General features: G+C 47.8%; 7 protein-coding genes across 7 annotated transcripts; 2 read left to right on the plus strand and 5 right to left on the minus strand.

The window, feature by feature from the left end:
- Positions 1–101: 101 nt before the first annotated feature.
- Positions 102–1,332, minus strand: PADG_06075 (uncharacterized protein; the record flags this gene model as incomplete). Its single annotated transcript, XM_010763027.1, has 3 exons — positions 102–269; positions 408–918; positions 1,028–1,332. The coding sequence occupies 3 exons, from the start codon at positions 1,330–1,332 to the stop codon at positions 102–104; spliced, it is 984 nt and encodes a 327-aa protein (XP_010761329.1).
- A 1,010-nt stretch (positions 1,333–2,342) lies between these two features.
- PADG_06076 (glycerol kinase) lies at positions 2,343–4,096 on the plus strand (the record flags this gene model as incomplete). The annotated part of the gene is made up of 3 exons (XM_010763222.1): positions 2,343–2,479; positions 2,625–3,780; positions 3,857–4,096. 3 exons carry the CDS (start codon positions 2,343–2,345, stop codon positions 4,094–4,096), a joined length of 1,533 nt encoding a protein of 510 aa, XP_010761524.1.
- A 341-nt stretch (positions 4,097–4,437) lies between these two features.
- On the minus strand, positions 4,438–6,941 carry PADG_06077 (uncharacterized protein; the record flags this gene model as incomplete). Its single annotated transcript, XM_010763028.1, has 4 exons — positions 4,438–4,735; positions 4,787–5,482; positions 5,571–6,683; positions 6,802–6,941. 4 exons carry the CDS (start codon positions 6,939–6,941, stop codon positions 4,438–4,440), a joined length of 2,247 nt encoding a protein of 748 aa, XP_010761330.1.
- A 959-nt stretch (positions 6,942–7,900) lies between these two features.
- On the minus strand, positions 7,901–10,560 carry PADG_06078 (uncharacterized protein; the record flags this gene model as incomplete). The annotated part of the gene is made up of 4 exons (XM_010763029.1): positions 7,901–8,711; positions 8,776–8,975; positions 9,060–9,436; positions 9,507–10,560. The coding sequence occupies 4 exons, from the start codon at positions 10,558–10,560 to the stop codon at positions 7,901–7,903; spliced, it is 2,442 nt and encodes an 813-aa protein (XP_010761331.1).
- Positions 10,561–11,757: 1,197 nt separating this feature from the next.
- Positions 11,758–13,758, minus strand: PADG_06079 (uncharacterized protein; the record flags this gene model as incomplete). Its single annotated transcript, XM_010763223.1, has 3 exons — positions 11,758–12,525; positions 12,598–12,706; positions 12,761–13,758. The coding sequence occupies 3 exons, from the start codon at positions 13,756–13,758 to the stop codon at positions 11,758–11,760; spliced, it is 1,875 nt and encodes a 624-aa protein (XP_010761525.1).
- A 653-nt stretch (positions 13,759–14,411) lies between these two features.
- On the plus strand, positions 14,412–15,034 carry PADG_06080 (uncharacterized protein; the record flags this gene model as incomplete). Its single annotated transcript, XM_010763224.1, has 3 exons — positions 14,412–14,564; positions 14,672–14,917; positions 14,993–15,034. 3 exons carry the CDS (start codon positions 14,412–14,414, stop codon positions 15,032–15,034), a joined length of 441 nt encoding a protein of 146 aa, XP_010761526.1.
- A 559-nt stretch (positions 15,035–15,593) lies between these two features.
- On the minus strand, positions 15,594–18,786 carry PADG_06081 (uncharacterized protein; the record flags this gene model as incomplete). Its single annotated transcript, XM_010763225.1, has 5 exons — positions 15,594–16,133; positions 16,233–17,693; positions 17,762–18,045; positions 18,113–18,402; positions 18,518–18,786. The coding sequence occupies 5 exons, from the start codon at positions 18,784–18,786 to the stop codon at positions 15,594–15,596; spliced, it is 2,844 nt and encodes a 947-aa protein (XP_010761527.1).
- Between the last annotated feature and the right edge of the window lie 372 nt (positions 18,787–19,158).

Raw genomic sequence — 19,158 nt, forward strand, 5'->3', positions numbered from 1 at the left:
TTTTTGTTATTTTGCTTGCAACACAGACTCACACGCTCAGCTCCCCACTTAGAAACGAAATAAAAACCTACATAATAATGGCTCACAGCCACTCCCAATCGCTAAACATAAGTATCCGTTTCAGTATTTGACGATACCATCGGCGTGGGTCTTAGCAGACGATCCAGTCCCATCCACGGAGTATTGACTGGGCTTGGGCCTGTGTACAGGAGCAGGTCGTATAAAAATCCACCCAACGTACACCCGATAAATGGTGCTACCATTGGGACCTAGGGAGTGAGAGGAGAGGTTAGAAGGTTAGAGATTGTGACTAAATACAAGGGAATTGAGAAGAGCAGTAATAGACCCCATCGGAGTGGTATAAAATGGAGGCGTACCCAAAAGTAATAGTTCCCAGCAGACCACACTTCATGCCCATACCCCAAGAAGTAAGACATCAGCCGTGGCCCAAAATCTCGCGCAAGATTGATCGCGTATCCGGTTTCCCAACCGAAACAAGCTCCAATGCCAAAGATCACAAAGAACAGGCCCAACGGTGTCAGGTTGCCGGCGCCATTATTGTCATTGTCAAGCAGAGCGAAGATGCAGAACATGAGCATTGCGCTGGCAAGGATTTCCGAGAAAACCTGGCCTGTTTTGTTCATGAATTCGGCTGGGTATGTGCAGAAGATGCCCGCAGAAGAGGTATCAAGGCCTACTGTGCGAACACCGACTCCTCCTTCGAAAGCGTCGATGGCATGTATGTAGTTGCTATAGACGACTCCAGAGGCGACGAATCCGCCAAGTATCTGTGCGATTGCATATATGGGGAACTTTCTCCAAGGGAATCCGCGAAAGATGCAGTTTGCGAGTGTGACTGCTGGGTTCAGATGAGCCCCTGAAATGCCAGAGCAGTAGACCCCGAGCATCACACCAAGCCTACCATTTTGAGTCAATAACCGCCATCGCTGTATTCGTTCCCCTTTCTTTTATCTACTTGTGCAGTTATAAAGCAGTTACGAATCGGAGGATGGGTGCAGTCACTCACCCCCAGCCCCAACTGATCGACTGATAACCACCCTTCTGTCCATGACTGAGAATGACCTGAGCCACAGATCCATCTCCAAAAAGAACGATGATAAAAACACCAACGAACTCGGAAAAAGGCTCACGCAGTTTATGCCGGATTCGACACCACAAAGGCTTCTCCGTTTGGGGGGCTGTCAGATCCTGAGCTTCTGTATCCAGCGTGGATTTACCATGCACATCAGACCCATTTCGAATTTCTCCGGTATCCTGGCTCTTATCAACAATGCCAGGTCCTGAGAGTTGCCTTGGGGTCTCCAGTATCATTGTGGCACCTTGATTGGATTCAACTGTCGATTAGGTTTGGGGATCAGAAGGGATGGATGAGGGGATACCCATCGATCGAGCCTGGTGGGTGTTGTCAGTCTATCCGCCCCCGCTCGCCCCCCCCCCCCCCCCCCCCCCCCCCCCCCCCTCATGTGGTGGAGTACGTACTTTATAGATAGCGGTACATAAAATAAAAAAAATCTAGAATACTATCTTCTCCAATATTGCTTAAGAATTGGATGCGACGGATAGTCTAGCAGGGTCAATAAGCCCAACGCTCTCCCGCCTACCGGGACAAGGTTGGTATCAGTCGGTCGATCGCCGCCTTGGAGGAGACCTAACGGCGAACGGCGACGTCCGCAGGTTCATTCAAGTAGCGGGTACCCGAGGTTGCAAGATGTATTGTATTGTTTTCTCGTCAGCATTTCACCCACACAGCATGCTGATTGGCCAGACTCGCATTTTGGCCTCCAGCCATTGCAACGATATGAGGACGGGGATGAGAGCTGAAGCAGCCTGGCCGAATGCGGTATTGAAATTGCAGATTGTCAGCTGTAGCACGTAGTTATTGGCATCCATCAATGCGACGCTGTGTGACAGCAAAACATGAACGTGGTAACTGAGGAGGGGGTTGGATTGAGAAATCTTCATTATTTGAGTTTGCGATTTAAGTTATTGTTACCGAGTGGAAATTAACCAACTGCCCCCCCCCCCAACCAGCGGACTTACGCTTTACTTGTCGACGGGGTCAACGAACTACTAACTTTTTCCCCCGGAACCCAACCCCGCAAAACTAGCAGATGGCGTAGTGAGGAGATGCTCCCGCTTGAGCTGCCCTGGAACAAATTATATTTTCCAGACGGTCCGATCAGGGAGTACAAATAGCCGCTGTTCGTCGGTCTCGGTCTCCGCTATAGACAGAAATCCTACGCCGGGTGGGACGCATCGCAAACCAAACATCGTGAAGAATTGCCACTCCCTACTTGGCGCAAAACTCACCAGCAGTCACTATGGGGTGCGCCAATGAATCATTCGTGGGTTCTATCGACCAGGGAACGACAAGCTCGAGATTCCTCATATTTAGCGCTGCGGGGGATGTCGTTGCGTCGCATCAACTCGAGTTCCGACAGATATATTCTCAGCCTGGGTGAGCATACTTATCAAGAAAGAAAAGAAAAGAAAAGAAAAAAAAAAAAGAAAGAAAGAAAGAAAGAAAGAAAGAAAAAAAAAATTCGTTATTGCCATAGCTCTTCTGTCTGGAAGAAACAAAATAGTGATAATCGGTTTCACAGCTGGCACGAACACGACCCGCTGGAAATAGTTGAGTCGGTCGAGAAATGCATAGACGGTGCCGTTGCTTCTTTCGAAAGTCAGGGCCATAGCATCGAATCTATAAAAGCAATTGGCATTACGAATCAGCGAGAGACCACCGTGGTGTGGGATAGAAAGACCGGGGAACCGCTCTACAACGCGATTGTATGGACGGACACGCGCACCCAGGCGCTGGTTCGCAGGCTGAAGAGTCGCCTCGGGGCGAACGAGCTGCAGGAGCTTTGCGGTCTTCCATTATCGACATATCCATCTGTTGGCAAGCTACTCTGGATGATGGAGAATGTTCGCAAGGTCAAAGAAGCCTATGAAAAGGGCGTGCTGGCCTTTGGGACCATTGACACCTGGCTCGTCTACAGGCTCAATGGCGGGACAGAGAGGGAGATCTATGTCACTGATCCTTCAAATGCGTCACGCACAATGTTTATGAACATCAGAACCCTCCAGTATGACGACCAGCTCATCGAATTCTTCCGTCTCGACCGGGATAAAGTTCATCTTCCCAAGATAATCCACTCGTCAGACCCAGAAGGATACGGCTCTCTGGCATCCACTGCCCTGAAGGGGCTCCCTATTACAGGCTGTCTGGGTGACCAGTCTGCCGCACTTGTTGGCCAAAAGGGCTTCACTCCAGGCCTCGCGAAAAACACATATGGCACAGGATGCTTCTTGCTATACAACATAGGTGAAACCCCCGTAATATCCAAACACGGCCTATTAACAACTGTCGCCTATGACTTCAATGGGAAAGTGATGTATGCGCTCGAAGGGAGCATTGCCGTTGGCGGATCCAGCGTGAAATTCTTGGTGAACAACTTCGGCTTCATCGACAAATCCAGTGACATCAGTGCTCTGGCAGAGACAGTCGAAGATAGCGGAGGTCTTGTGTTTGTAACTGCTTTCAGCGGTTTGTTCGCCCCGTACTGGATGGATGACGCACGCGGTACGATGTTTGGAATCACTACCTACACACAGCGGGGACATGTGGCCCGCGCGACGCTCGAGGCAACATGTTTCCAGACGAAGGCTATCCTTGACGCCATGGAGAAGGATAGCGGCCAAAAATTGACAGAGTTAGCTGTTGACGGGGGCATGTGTAATAGTGACTTGACTATGCAGGTGAGTCTCACCAAAATACAGAGTCCAAACAAATGACAGAAGATAACATGAACACGTCGTGTGATCTGCTCAATAGACCCAATCGGACATCATTTCCATTCCCGTCCACCGGCCCGTAATGCGAGAAACCACCGCTCTCGGTGCTGCAATTGCAGCAGGTCTGGCGATTGGCATCTGGCGCGGCCTTGAAGAATTAGCTGCCGTGAATACCGAAGGCCGGACTGTTTTCACGCCGGCCATTCCCAAGGAACAGGCTGCAAATCGATTTGCGAAATGGGAGAAGGCTGTCCAAATGTGCAAAGGTTGGGCTAATTGAAAGCATTTCCGGGAGGTTTTCTGCTGGATTTGAGTTCCCCCCACTGGGTGAAAAGCCTTCCGCCGCCACTTCTGCTAGTGCATGTATATACATCTATGGATGCGGAGAGCTCAAGATACCATAACTGTCATCTTTCTTCATTACACAAAGCGTGTAACCCTCGAAAACTATTACGTCAGTAGTCGGATATATACTACTTCATATTACTGTCCTTTGATAATTCAAAACTTTCATACTATAATACACGTTGTATTTCTATTTCTACATACATACATGCATACATGCATACATGTACAGTACATGATCAACACAGCAGAACTTCTAGGCTTCATTTCTCCTTGTTAGCCCCGCGGCGACTGAAATTCGGAATCCGAACGAAGGTATGTGAAAGTTGTAGACACAATGTGGGTTTTCACTCGCGTCCAGCCCTCGGCACCGTTACTTGCTGGTGGCTCTAAGCCGGTGTTGGTGGTAAGCGAGGATGCCTGGTGTGCGACCGGCACGGGTGGGCGGGGGTAATTGAAAAAGTCAAAGACTTCATAGTATTCAAGTTCGCTGGGTGTGACGGTTTTGACGGATGGCGGATGAACTCCTGATGAATAGCGTTGAAATAAGATAATGCTTAGTTCGTAGGCGCTTCTATGAAGATGGATTAGTTGAACTCTCTTATCAAGGGAAGAGGAGGCATACACTCGCATTTCCGCAAGGGATTTCGGCGCCGATAACGGAGGCGATTGAGAGCTGCTAGCTGTATCTTGGATCATAGCCGCGACACGTTTCGCTTCTTGGGCTTCTTCTAAAATATTCTCTAGTACTTTGGCATATTTCTTAGCCATTCCCCAATGCTGTCCCATTTTATCAAGGGTGGAGATGAAAAACCAAACTATTGAATTAACGTCGGTATTTGAAACAGAGGCATCTACCACCAATACTCTCGCCGACACCCAAAGTGAGAGGGCAAAATGAGGACCCAGGAGATCCAGCATGCCGGTATTAACAACATCCTGCACAATTTCTCGTAAACTCTCGACTGCGGCAAGGCACCTCTGCATCGCAGCAAACGAGGGAAAGAATATCTGTGAGCGAATTGTAGGATAGGCAGCGCAAGTGTGCAGCCGTAAAACACAAGTTATAAAAGCTGCGTGCAGCATGATCCAGTTAGATATCCTGCTGGTTGGACTTGAATGGCAAAGTTGAGAAATGCGGCCGTAGTCATCCGGTAGATTGTACAGCCACCTGTCAAGCTCTCGGTCCAGATCGCGAAACGTAGCTTGCCAATTATCCACATCAAACAGAGCAGCCAATATCAATGGGAGTGCGCAGGAATTTGTGGATACGGTTGAGGATCCGTAGGACTTCGCAGTGGTAGGAGAAGCTACCAAGGTTCTCCGGTCGGTTTATGGTAATTTCAGGTCTCTCGGGGCCAATAAACCGTCTGGTTTCAACCGGCTGGTTTTTTGAAAATAAGTCATACCTGCACGGCAACTGCCGGTCTGTCTGCTGTATATCGAGGATAAAGTCGGATCCCATATCGACACAAGCATATCGATCCAAGATGAAGGTCATCCAAAACAGACGTCTGCGTCCTTCATTCTCAACCCATGGGGTTGATGGAGGCAGCATAAATTGGTGCAACGTGCCCGGTGATTCATGACTTGGCTGCCCAAGAGCTACTGTAGTTTCCACCCCAAGCCCGAGCTGCATCACATTTCTTACTATCATGCTCAATAGAGTACAGCTCTGAGGACCATATGACATGCCAAGCAAGTCCAGCGCCAGAATCGTCAGAGCTTGAAGTGCGCTGATACTTGTGTGTTCGAACGCATAGAGCAAAATCTTCTGTTTCGAGATAGCAGGGAATGTCTCGCGCCAACTATGTGTTAAACCCGGGTTCTTGTAGAACTTCAAGGTTACACGGACAATTGCATACAGGAGGACAAGGTCGGCTTCATCGCATACGGGAGCTCTAAAAACTTTCTCAACCGTTGCTGCCCGCTCAAGAATGGGACACCAAGGATTAACATGTTTGAAGAACAGGTCTACAATCACATATAGAGTATCCCGCGAGGGCAAATGCAGCTCAGACATAGTCTCACGTACTCCTTCCAAGCTTGATTCTATCATATCAGAAGACGCGGGCTCGCTTGCACCCTCCATTGCATTCACATTAACCAAAGGCTGAACTGAAATCAATGCCGAAGGACGAGAACGCTGCACTCTCTCCGACGCTGCTTCAACTATACTGGCCGTCGGGTCCTGTGACAAGGTCTCACTGAGATCTGAGCGACGGGGCTCGGAGGCAGTGGCAAATCCTTGCTGATCTGCTACCACCTGATCTGGGGGAGGAGGTTGTCGAGAGCCCCATGCAGTTTCATGCTCGGATATGTGGAGCTCCAGCCGACGTCCCAGCATATCTAACATGGCTTCTAGCGTATTGACCTTCAACTCGAGCTCACGGATGTGCAAGACCCGAAACGTGGGTGGCATTTTGTCTCTGTAGACGCACTCGCGGCCATTACGGGTGCACCAGCCGCAACTGGGTTCACCGCGGTCGCATCTAACTTTCCGTTGGCGGCATAGCTCACAGCTACTGGATAAACAACAGAATGGGGGTTATCGTGTGGTTAGCTTCTTAAATAGTTAAGCGCCGAGGCATCAAAGATTTAAAGTCAAAAAAAAAAAAAAAAAAAATTCAACTCGCGTACGTTGTCAGGACAGCTCTCTTTCTTTTCTTTGCAGACCCGGGGGTTTGTTCTGCTTGGACACTCTCGTCACGGTAATCATCAGGACATCCGCCTTCCGATACAGATTTAAGAAGAGGTCGTGGGTCAACGGTTTTCTCCATTTCATTTTGATTCTGTTGAATTTTGATTCAATCCGCGAGGCAGATAACTACACGTATCCTGCAACAACGCAATGCATTGGTAGCTATCACATGCATTCTTTTGAGCGGAATTCAGCGCAGAAATAAAATGAAAAACAAGCCAGGCGGGATGGCCCTTAGATAGAGGAATATATAATAAGTCTCTCCGCGATTCTCCACAAGGTTCAAACCGTGGGTCAGTCTACCGACAAGCGTATGATTCCGGGACTCGAGCACCGGATGGTGGAACAGAGCCTCGCGCAGGGGTGGCTTTTAGAATGGACCATGCGTAGTTATTTAATTGGTCGTTGCCGGCGAATAGGATGGATCTGTCAAATATATTCAAAATAATACACTGTTCAATTTTACCAATCGTTCCAAAAATACTTATCTCATAGTTATTTCATCAGATTTAGTTGTTTACCAAAGGACATTTTCTTGCCCATAACATTGGCACAAAATGAACCCTACAGATTCACCGGGAGGTAGGGATATCCAAATCAATGTGACACGACAAGCTCGAAGCCTGCTGCTCCGGAGGCATTCACGACATTTGTAAGGGGAAACCCGCCGTGCGTCCAATGCTTCCAAGGAATAATAGACAACCGGAAATATGCCACCTCTGCACGATGGAAGTGTATACCAAAGCCAATGAAAATACCAAAAAGTAACGGCTTTGCCTTTCATAAAGTCATTGAAATGAAGGCATCACCTGGTAAATTTGAACCACAGAGTTAGGAAACCGGGAATTTAGAAACCGGGGATTAAACAAAACGCTCAACCCAGGATGCAATATTCGATATCCCCGCGCCTGAAGAGAAGAAAGCAATGAACCTGGAAAGAAAACAAAACTCAAACAGCACGGACATAGGCAATGGCAAAATGAAGAGATACAAGGAACATGTCAGAGGTTCGCCACGCACGACATCTATCAATTCAATTCAAACAGAAGACCTACCCCGTTTCACTTTCCCAGCGACACCCGTCACAGTTCCTTTAATCTTAGACTGTTTGCTGGCGTTGTTATTGGTATATCTTCTCTTCGCCACGACTCGTTTAGAGCCTGGCTTATCAACAGTTAAAGTCCCGTCTATTTCATATTCCGTGGCTAGTTTTCCGGCTTCAAGGAACCGCCTCATGATCGCTGGAGTCCTGCTTGTGGTTCGTGAGACAGCAATAGAATTGAGCTTCTTCGACGGTCGGTTGAGTTTCGTGCGATCTCTCTGCTTCCGGACAGAAGTTCCTGTCTCAGCTTGAATCTTGGATTTCCGGCCCCCCCAACGTGCATTTGTGCTTTTTGTCGTAGTTTTTGATCGTGAATTGTCCTTGGTTTTCTTAACTGGAGCCGGTTTGGCTTTCACGGCTGTGGCAGCATTGATTTTGGCTTTGGCTTTCGCTTTCCCCCTCACCTTCGCTTTTGTGCTTGAATTAGCTGCTAAGCGAGCGCCAGCTACAGCTTTCTTGATTCCAGCATTAAAAGCTTTCGATGTCTGTTTGAGAACCCTCCTTCGTTTGTTCAGGCGCGAAGTAGACGATTCATCTAGAGCGGTCTCTTGTTTCCGTTTCTTCCCTATTAAAGCTTGACCAGACTTCGATGACACAGCTTTCTTCTTTGCATCTTTGGAGGATTGCTTCGTATTTCCTTGCTTTACGCTGCGGGACTTGTTCGAGTCTTTGGATTTGGGACCCAAAACACCACGACATGTTTCTGCTCCGCAGCGACATTCCTGGACATTCTTTTGGGAATATGGGCTGGTAAAGGTTTTCTCCATTAGTAAACTAGCACAGTGGGATTATTGAATGGGCAGATGCTTACTCGAAATTGTAGTCATAAGTCAATTCTTCCCCGGTCGTAATCCCATTCTTGCCTGCAAAAAGGGCCATGCGTGGCTTTCCGGCAACAGTCCATTTCTCCATTTCACAATTGGGTTCACAGGAATGATTAACGAATCGGGCAATGGAGCCTCGAGTCGCATCAATTATCATGTTCTGATCAAAATACATAAGATAATAGCACTGACAAAACCCAAAAAGTTAGCTTTTTACACATCCCCTTTTGACATCTCGTCCCGAGATGAGAAGACACAAGACAGCACAAACCTCATTATTCTTATACACAGTCCTCATCCTCCTCTCGCACTCCTTCTGTGTAATAATCTCCCCCGTATACTCGACAATGATCTGATTAGGCGCAAAGGTCCTATTGCTGCGTACCCCATATCCACGATCCGCCGTCTTGATGACTTCAACACCAATGTTATACTTACCACCCGCCTTGATGCGCTGGCGTAAATCTTCAAAGCTGCGATTGCGACACAGCTCTGCCCCAAGCTTACAATTATCATCATCGCATTCGTAAAACATGCAACGATTCTGGCAGTTCTCATCACATCCGCTCTCGGGGGTGCACATGCACGTAGAGCACTCTCCAAGCTTGTTAGCCTTCCATATACTAGCTGCGTCTCCGACAAATACATCTATCACTCAGTCAGCAACTGGTCTTGTAAAGTAAAAATGGAGAGAAACGGAGGCAGAGTTAGTCCGTACTCTTATTCGTCTTCCGCCACTCATCAGGTTTCGGCTGACCCGGCGGCAGCGGAGAGAAGATATCAAATGGCAGCTTGAAATCTCTCCCGTCTTTAATCAACCTTTCACCCGCAAACATAGGCAACGGAAACAATTTATTTCGCTCCTCCTCATTCTTCTTCCCAAACTTAATCCGATTCTTCTCCTCCGTAAGCCTGGGATCGAAGTACCGGTCCTGCCCCGCATACAGACCATGGGAAAGCCATTTCTTTCTCTTATAGGTAACAGTTGCCAGCTTCTGTTCTTTTACAGTAGTTGAAGCAGCTGATGCCTTCTTGTTCAAGACCACTGCATCCCCTTTAGAAACCCGCCGCTTCTTCGTAACAGGACCATCAGCAGTAGCAACAGCCGTAGAGGTAGTTGAAGGAACCCGCTCTTCCTGCGCAACATTCCTCGATCGCAAACTAGCCCTCCGATTAATAATCTCCAGTTTATCTTTTTCCTTCATCACATCCTCCCTGGCCCTCTTCCCCAGCACCGTTGAAACCTTGCTAACCACTTCACTAATTTTCCCCAATAGAGCCAAACGCGACGAGCGTCTCCGTGACCCACTCTCACTCTTATGTCTCTTCTTGGCTCCCCTTGCATTTTTCCCCTCTTCATTTTTGTCCAATTGATGCTCCATCTCAATATTTGCCCTTGCTCCCTCGGATGTAGGTAACCCTCCATCCACTTCCGGTGGATTCGAACGCAAGGGATGAAATGCAACTTCCTTAGCATCATCTACTTTAGACGCCATCTCCTCACTGACCATATTATTTTCCTCATTCGCTAATGACGAACGCGTGACGCGTTGAGAAATTGTCTCTTCACTGACAACCTCCTCACCATCTTTTTCTTCCACATCCATTGCACCGCCGCTCCTGCTGGATGTTTCCGACTGGCTCGTCGGGGGCGTCAGCAGGTGTTCATCCGCGGAAATCTCTGTGGTTAGGCCGGTATCAGACCCTGGCCTTGAGGAGGGAGTGGAAGAGGAAGACGGGGCTACTGCGGATGACTGCGAAGAACGCGCCATTGTTTTATTTCCCCCTTTTCTTGGGAATTTGCAGTTGGAATAGCGTCAGGAAAGAAGGATAGGAGGAGTATTTTTGGGGCGCGGGTTGTGTTTTGGAGAACTGTGTTGGCGCGTTTGGGGCTGGGGAGTTCGAAAGTATCAGTGTTGGGATTGCGGCGCTAAAAGGAGACTTCTGAATGTAAATAAACTGAGTTTACGCGTAGAAGTTAAAGAGTTGAAGCGCATTGGTTGTTAGCATGAGGAATGGAACGAAGTGGAGTAAAGAAAGTTGTTCGGATGTTGGTTGTTGACTAAATATAGGAGATGCGGAAGTTTCATGTGGTTGGTGAGGGGGTCCATGTATGCATATATTACGATTCCCGACAATATCCCGTCTGCCCTTTACTCTGTGCGTTTATACCGGCTGGTGTTGTTTTTTCGTCTTTTCGCTTTCAAAAGAGCTATTGTGTTTCATTCTTTCATAAAATTATAGGCAGATGTTTGAAATACTTAGGACGGATAGCTGTTGGTCTAGAGATGTTCTTGCTATACATAACAATTCGAAAATCGCAAAAGCAGCTCTATCAATATTGATTGACAAATTCTTGATGTAGGTCCCAGGAGGTATTTGAGCTCCGAAAGAAGAAAACCAAGCACTCCAAATCAGAATTTGAAAGGGGATGGAATAAAGAAAGAAGTATCCGAACCTGAACCTTGTAAACGTCCGCAGTTGGAATCAAAGTACAGAGAACAAACCCCGGAATTCTAAGTTAAGCAAAGAGCAGGCTTAGATCAAGCCAGACGGGTATGATGACCGACTTTTCAACTCTTATGTAAACGCCATTAAACATCTCGCTCATATCGAACTTCAGAAAAAACCCCAATTGAAAAAGCAAGGGAAGGTAATAATACACTGGGAAGCCGGGGGTTTGGTCAACGAAAATTAAGACCAGTGAACCGAAGACAGAAAGAAGTCAGGACACAATAAAATTACAATCAAGCAAAGTGGGGAATCAGAAAGGGGGAAAAGAACAATGACAAATAATAATAATAAAAAAAAAAAGAGAGAAGAGAGAAAAGGAAACGGTCGGTTAACGTGAGTGACATTACGTGTGTATCGCGGATTTGTGAGAATAGGACCAAGAAATTAATGAATGAAATCAAATGAAGAGAGGAAGAAAGAAAAAAGGGCTAAATCCGAGAACTGATAGCTCAAACTCAACCATCAGCCGGTTTATTCGAGGGTGTTCCATTGTGTACGTCGTGCATTTCCATTCCTCCTTCAGGCTGGGCCTCCAGGTCAGCTGCTTTGTGCTTGCGCTTGACAGCAGAAAGGCGCTGGTCTCCTTGCTGGTACCTTTTCTTGAATTGGACATAGGATGGGGTCCGGGGTCGCAAAAGCACCGCAATCCAATTCCGGAGGACATTACCCTGTGTGAATGGTCGGTGTCGATCTCCTTTGGAGAACTTGTGGGAATTTAGGTATTCTCTGGTAGTTTCTCCTCTACCCATTAGAAAGAAGTGATATGCCCAGAGCGACGCGGGGTAGGGTGCTGCGAGAAGACCGTATACAAACATGACAAAGGGAACGCGGCATTCATTGATAGCTTTACCGAACGAGATGCCCTCTTTGTTGCGGTAGCCAAGGACATGTCCCAGACTGACTCCCATCAGAAAGAGCGCCAAAATCGTGCTGGAGCTGACGAAGGTGAAGAAATAACGGTAGTTGCGGCGTCCTACGCAATTATTAAGCCAAACGCAATGGTGATCTAGGGTTTCGACGCAGTTGTCGCAAACTCGACAGTGATAACAGCGTGGCGGCCGCCAGATATTGCAAGTTCTGCAATACTTCACTGGCACATCCATGGCTGCTACATCAGACGTTGCGAGCTTGATCATAACCCAATCATTGGAAGGTGGGCCAAGAGTCAACGGATCCTCGCTTGGATCAGCTGGAAGCATAGGGTTTAAGTTTCGTGGAATAATCTGAACATTATATGTTAGTTTGGATATGTCAGATTAACGATTGATTGGAGCCGAGAAATGGTGAACCCTTACCCCTGGATCAACAGCTGAAGCATGAATAAACGACGAAAAGCAAATGTAGAAAACGTAGCCGAAAAGAATAGGTATTGCGGGTGAAGCATTGCGCCATAGCCATGGAGCCCTGGATTCACAGTTAGCAGCTATCCTAAACCCCAAAGCACCAGCTCTCACTTACGAAAATCCGAAGAATAGACCAGCAGGAACAACCACCAAAATTCCAGTCGCAATATTGAATGGCTTATCCCTAGAATTCTGGAATCTGCCTCCACCGCAGAAAATAGTGTTTCCAGCAAAATACTCATAATTCTTTCCCAAGTTTGCTCTTGGCTCAGACTTGAATGCCTTCATCGGTGTGGATCCAGGGATGGACGCGCCTGAGGACAATCTTTCATGATTCCTCGGGTCGCGCCGATCATGTCCATCACTTTTGCCAGGCAACAAGAACCCAGAACGAAAGGACAAGGGTGATTTCTGAGGAGTTTCTTGGGAGCTAGCAGGTTTATAATTTTTCCCCAAGTTGAGGTGTGACGGTGCGACTTGCTGTGACCTGTCCCGAAGTAACCTCACGCTCTCACCAAGACTTCGCACCGTTGTATTCCCTGTTGGGCTTGCATTTGACGTCCCACGATCTGGCATAACGGGGTCCGTAAATTCGGTGCCTCGCGATGGAGGGGGGAATTCGCTATCGTGAGACGAAGGCCCATGAAGCACTGTATGGTTTGACAGCAAGCTCCTTCGGTTCTGGCTGCCCACATCACTCATTCCATCTTCATTTGAGGCTGGAGCAACATGGTTGTTATTCGTGAGTCTCCAACTGCGTTGTGCTTGTAATCTCTGGGAACTCATGGGACGGAAAAACCCATGTGCAGTCAACGAGGGGATGTGAGTTCTACTTATTCGACTCGAAGAGCTCTGAGGTCGACTGATGCCCTGGTTGGAGGCAGCAGCCATTGAATTTCTGGCGGGCGGAGGACCGCGACGTGAGTTTGGTGGTTGTGACCATGTTGGCTGGGAAGAAATCGCTGTATGGGGTGGTGAAGCATCACCGTCTTCTGAGGCTATATCTGTCATATGGGCGGAGATGTAAGAAACGGGTCTGGGTGGATCGGCAGCATTATTACTAGGGAGGGTGGATGGAGCATTGAAATTGGCAGAATTTGGTCGACTGGCCATTTCAGCAGAGTTCTAAATTGATTCAATGGTAAAATAGGTGTAGGTTGTTATCGTAGTTAGTGCCAGAGAATATGAAATCCTTGAGGAGGCTGGGATAATATCCAGCCAGGGGCTCTATGAGCCAGCAAGCCTCGTCCGTGACTCGGAGATGGGATAGGGAACAAAAGAACGGAGGAAGACAGGGCTCAGTGGCCAAATCACACCACGCAAGAGGAGAAGGCCATGTTCAGAAAGAGAGCGAATGGTGTTATTGTATACACACTCCTTATTCATTCTTTAACTGCGGTTGTTCTCTGTTGTTGTTGTTGTTGTTGTCGTCGTCGTCGTCGTACATCGATTTGACATCTTCCTATCGCCCAATCCGTCCAGGCGGTGTATTCACGTGATTGCAGGTCCACCGTTCAAAGTTCATGAGCCACAATGTCATGTGATCTGCCTCAATTCCAGCCACATTAACCCATTATCTAAGCCGATTGACCCAAAGCATCGTCCGATCCAAAAGTCCCTTGAACAAAGCTCGAATTGACAGACTCGATTCAATCCATTGAAAATATCATTCAATTGCGCACGCTCCCCACGTCCCATTTTCCTACAAAACCCACTTTTTATAGACTCCATACGTCCGGCATCGGGGTAATATATTTCATCCCAACATGTCATACGTCGCGACAACCTTCGCTCGCCGGGCAGCGCTGAGACAGGCAATCCTCAGACGGCCCGCCACCTCCACTCCAATCCGCCGCGTCACATCCAAGGTGCAGGAAGCCGGTCTTGACACGGCCCCGAAGAGAGACCCCGAGCTCTACGTATGTGGCCCCTCTCTCCCTTATCTAATTAGTGGTCATAGGGTTCTTAAGGTGGGCGTAATGACTAACATTTCGTCCTCTTGGCTTCGGGATATTGTATACTATAGGTCCTCCTAGCTGTCATGGTCGGTGCTTTCGGTATTGCTGGCTGGTACCTGGGCAGCTCTCCCACAACTTCCACTTCGGAGAGCAACATTCGCATTGGCGAAAGCACTATGCCATGGGAACAGAATGATGAGTCCAAGACTAATTTCAAATACCAATATCACCCCTACGGTGACACCTCGAAGCCCCTCAAGAACGCCCCCAGCGCTCTGAATGAGGTTGTCATTCCCAACGTGACCTTGCCTAAGGTGAGATTTGTCCTTTTCTCTAACTTTGCGGGATGACCCTTTGGATAAGTGGTTAACTATCATCGTTCGTTGCAGGATCTCCATGATCGATTCAACAAGTATGGCAAGGAACTTTGAGACAAGACGCCGTCAACTGCCAATTTCGCTGTTAAAACGAAACTAAATTTGTATTTGGTACCACTTAAAAGAGAGAGAGAGGAGATGGTTGAGGGCATTCCTGAGTATATTTCTAAGACAAAGAATACAGAAGAAGTGTCCAGTGTATATAAGTATTGATATCTTTTCAAACAATTATTCTATTCAACCCAGGTTTTGGCTTTGTGCCTTCCCTATACTCCACACCATCCTGTATCCGCCATGTCATCGGTGTCCTGTCTCATTTTCATTATACCGGATATTCAAGGCCCTTGAATCGAATAGAAAGAAGAAAATTAAATCAAAATACAAAAATATAAGAATTTAAGAACCAAAGGAAAGGAGAATAGTGTTATAACATATTTCTTCCTTCTGAATACGGTCAAAATTTGGTTTCACACATCTTGTTTCGAAAGAAAAAGAGGACAAAAGAATACACATTTTATGATAATGTCCCATCTAAATGACAGAAATTATGGCCGAAGAGAAAGGGGGGGGGGGGGGGGGGGGAAGAGAAGAAAACAAACTACAAAAATGATCATCAAATTCCATCATCCCTCTTCGTAGCCTCATGCCCTTCACTTGCCGGCTTGGGCGTACCTGCATTCGTCTCCACAAACTTCTCATCACTAAGTTCGCGTGCAGGCCGGTTAATCGGCAACTCGCCAGTGTCGCCCTTGCTAGACGTTTCAGGATTCTGCCCCTCAGCATCAGGGTGTTGAGGTTTAAGAACTTCCCCGCTCGCCCCGTGGCCCTGCGCATCAATTATTCTCGTCCGTGTTTCGTATTTGGTTTCAAACGAGACGTCACCCTCCTTTTGCAGCAACGCTACTTGCTCGTCGTTCAAGATATTTCCGTCCTGGTCACGATATTCCACATGGGAATTGGTATGTTCCATCGTTTGGGCGGAAGTCACCATTGCATTGTCTGGTACTTGACCTGGGTCATCATTTTGCTCCTGTTGTTGCGCTGGTAGTGGCAGTGGCTCTCCTTCTTGCTCCTGCCCCTGGGGAGCAGGAGTTGGGAAAGGAAGTTGTTCAGAGCCATTGACAAAGTCGATTGGTGTATCATATTCAGACAGCTAAGCCGAGTCAGCAGCCGTTTGCTTAAACAAAAGAGACATGGAAAATTCGTATCATGGAGCTCCGCGACGAGGAGGGCGCCGTTCTGGGAGACTTACCTTATCGTGGAAAAGGTTGCAATCGAAATCCCACGTGTCGAGAAGCTTGACTCTACCGCACGCATTCTTGGTCCAAGGGTTGCCGTAGATTAATGGCGAGAAAAGGGAGAAGACAACAATCGATAGCGTAACAAAGAGAAACATGAATATCTTCCCGAGGATAGGTTTGCTTCTGAACCCTGTCAAGCTGACCCTGTTTACCCCGTAATCGACAATCTGGCAGAACGCAAGGATGGCAAAGTAGAGCGCTGGTAAATAATGGTGGAGGAACAGCTGGCGTGCCATGAGGTAGAATGGGAAGTAGTGGAAAGCCCATCCAAGGACGGTTTGTCCAAGCTCATAATCGAAGCGTTTGAAGTTCACATTCTTATAATCGTCGTAACTTCGTTGCCAGCGCAGAGTAGCAAGACCCTTGAAGATGACGTAGAACAGTATTGCAAGGGTTGAAGACCACCAAATAAGAGGGTTACCAATTAGATAAACCTGGCGGTGGTCTATGCCCCAGAAATTGATACCTCGTAAAAGTGTCGGCCAGGAGGAAGGTCTGGAATCCCACGCGTGGGGCTCGACGAGGCCAGCGTTCGTCCTCCACATAACCTTCTGCAATTCCCAGAACTTGCTCAAGAACCCAGGCCTCTTGTAGTTGACTTTCTCGGCGTCTGGTCCGAGCATTGGATGGTGATTTTCCTCGATGTACCAAACGCTATTGGGGAGAGTCCCGCCTTTGGCGCATGTGACTTCTTGCTGCTCGAATCCCCATTGTGGAAGCTTCACCTTGTGTGAAAACAGTACGCATCCGGTCATATGGTGGATGAGCTTGAACTTTGTCTGGATTGTGCGGAGACGTTTCTTCGCTTCGTCGCCTTCGGACATCGATTTGACAATCTCAACGCGGAAAAGGTCATTTGCATCACCAGGAAACCCTTCGTAACCATATGCAGATACCTCGTTCTGCCAATCAGCTTCTGTCACGGGAGGGCGAACGTCATGGGAATGAAGTCTTCGGTGCGTAGCGAGGTGGTAAATCCTGATAACTGATCCGTCTATAATGTTGCTAGCGGTTATGTTATCCCAGGCGGTTGGTCCCTGAATTAACCCGTAGTCGCCCAACGGCTGGGTGTTGTTCTCAATGAGCCAGAGGTTATTGTCATCCTTGTGGGGGTACAGAGTGACTTGTTGTTGCTTGCTGCCCGCAGGATACATAGAAGAATGTGAATGCAAATACCCGCCCTGAGTATTGTAATGGCGGATAGAGACTTTTGAGCCAAAGGCTACATCAGCTGGTACATCCTCCATTGCTTTGGAGTTGAGGGTCGACTGGAATTCGGAAGACATAAAACCATCTCCATCACCAGGGTTGACCAAGCATATGAAGTGAATCTGAAACATGGCCATATAGAACGCAACTGGGAGAACGATGAGACAGAGTACTCTCGCAAAAAAGTGTTTAAACCAGATACCCTAGTTTTGGGTCACTGTTAGGAAACAAGGAATCCAGGTTTTGACTTCCAGAAACATGTTTGACTTACGGCGGTGACTGTTCTGGTATCTCCAAGCAGAACCCAGAGCTGAAGGATTGTCAAGCTTCCCACCCAGGCGATGGTAAAAAGACCCACCCACTTAACACTAACAGTGGCGCCCAAGAAGATACCTGTAAGAATGAGCCAAAACCACCACGAAGCTTCGAATGCCTTTGAAGGCCCTTGCTCATGCTGGTTTGTAAAGTTTGTAAAGGCGAGTGAGGTAAGGGCGGTAAAAATGATCAGAGGTGAATCGAGAAGGATAAACCGGGACTGGGTCGTCAGTGCGTTTTCTGTTATTGGGACACACTCGTCAGAATTCTGCGTTTCGTTTCATCGCATACAGATACAAACTCTTACCGAATGTAATAAGCAATGCACCCATTGAAGCTGTAGAAGTTCGACAGCCATATGCTTTCAGAGTAAGGAACATCGTCGGAACAGCCATTACACCCATTAAGGCGGGAAACATGCGCATAGCCACGTACGGAACGCCTGGTTCCAAGTAATCTTTCCCAATGTCTTTAAAGTCGAAGTCACCACGAAATCCGGCCAAGTATCCGACAAGGGCGATAAGCATTTTAGCCAGCGGTGGGTGCACGTCCATGAAGAATTTCCCCTTGATATATTTCGTCGCAAACCCACCGAAGCTATTGGTAACATAGACACAGTAGTTAGCATCCAGGAGATATTATTCCACATAGTCGATAAGGGGAGGGGAATAGGGAATAGGGAATCGGGAATCGGGAATCGGGAATCACGAACTGCACTTCATCAAACACAACACTTGTTGGCTGGTAGATCCTGAATAGTCGTACCACGAAGGCCAGCGCTGTCAACCGGAGCATAATTTTGTAATCGGAGACCGGTAGTTGAAGCACATCATGATCTGTAACTCCTTCAGAGCCGTAGTGGGAATTCTTCGATGCCGCTGCCTTCTTCCTGGTCTTCGAATTGGGGGATCGGGAGGGAGAACGGCCTTTGCGCGTGTGGGTTTCCACCCCCAGCCCGCTTCTGGGCGACTTGGAGGCCATCGTTCAACCACAACGGGAGAAAGAAAGTGGGTTTGGATAGGTAATAAGGCTCTGTCCCTTGAAGGATCTGATAAAATAAGCTTAGAAAAAGGAAAGCAAAAAACAATTGTGAGGTTTTGCTGGACGCGACGCTTGGGATTTCATGGACGAAAAAGGGGAAACAGATGATAGAGCGCCCAACAACGACGAGCAGACAGCCCTCACACCGCAAGAATCGAAGGGGATATCAACGAGAGTGTTTAGTGAAGAAAGGAAACTGTCTCCATCACAGGAGAAGAAGATGTGGATAGAGAAACGTTGCCATGGACAACAAATAAAAAGAGTTAAAAAAACATGAAACTTTTACCATATGGGGGGGGGGGGGGGGAATTA

This window comes from Paracoccidioides brasiliensis, assembly GCF_000150735.1.
Source record: "Paracoccidioides brasiliensis Pb18 unplaced genomic scaffold supercont2.7, whole genome shotgun sequence".
Classification (NCBI taxonomy): domain Eukaryota; kingdom Fungi; phylum Ascomycota; class Eurotiomycetes; order Onygenales; family Ajellomycetaceae; genus Paracoccidioides; species Paracoccidioides brasiliensis.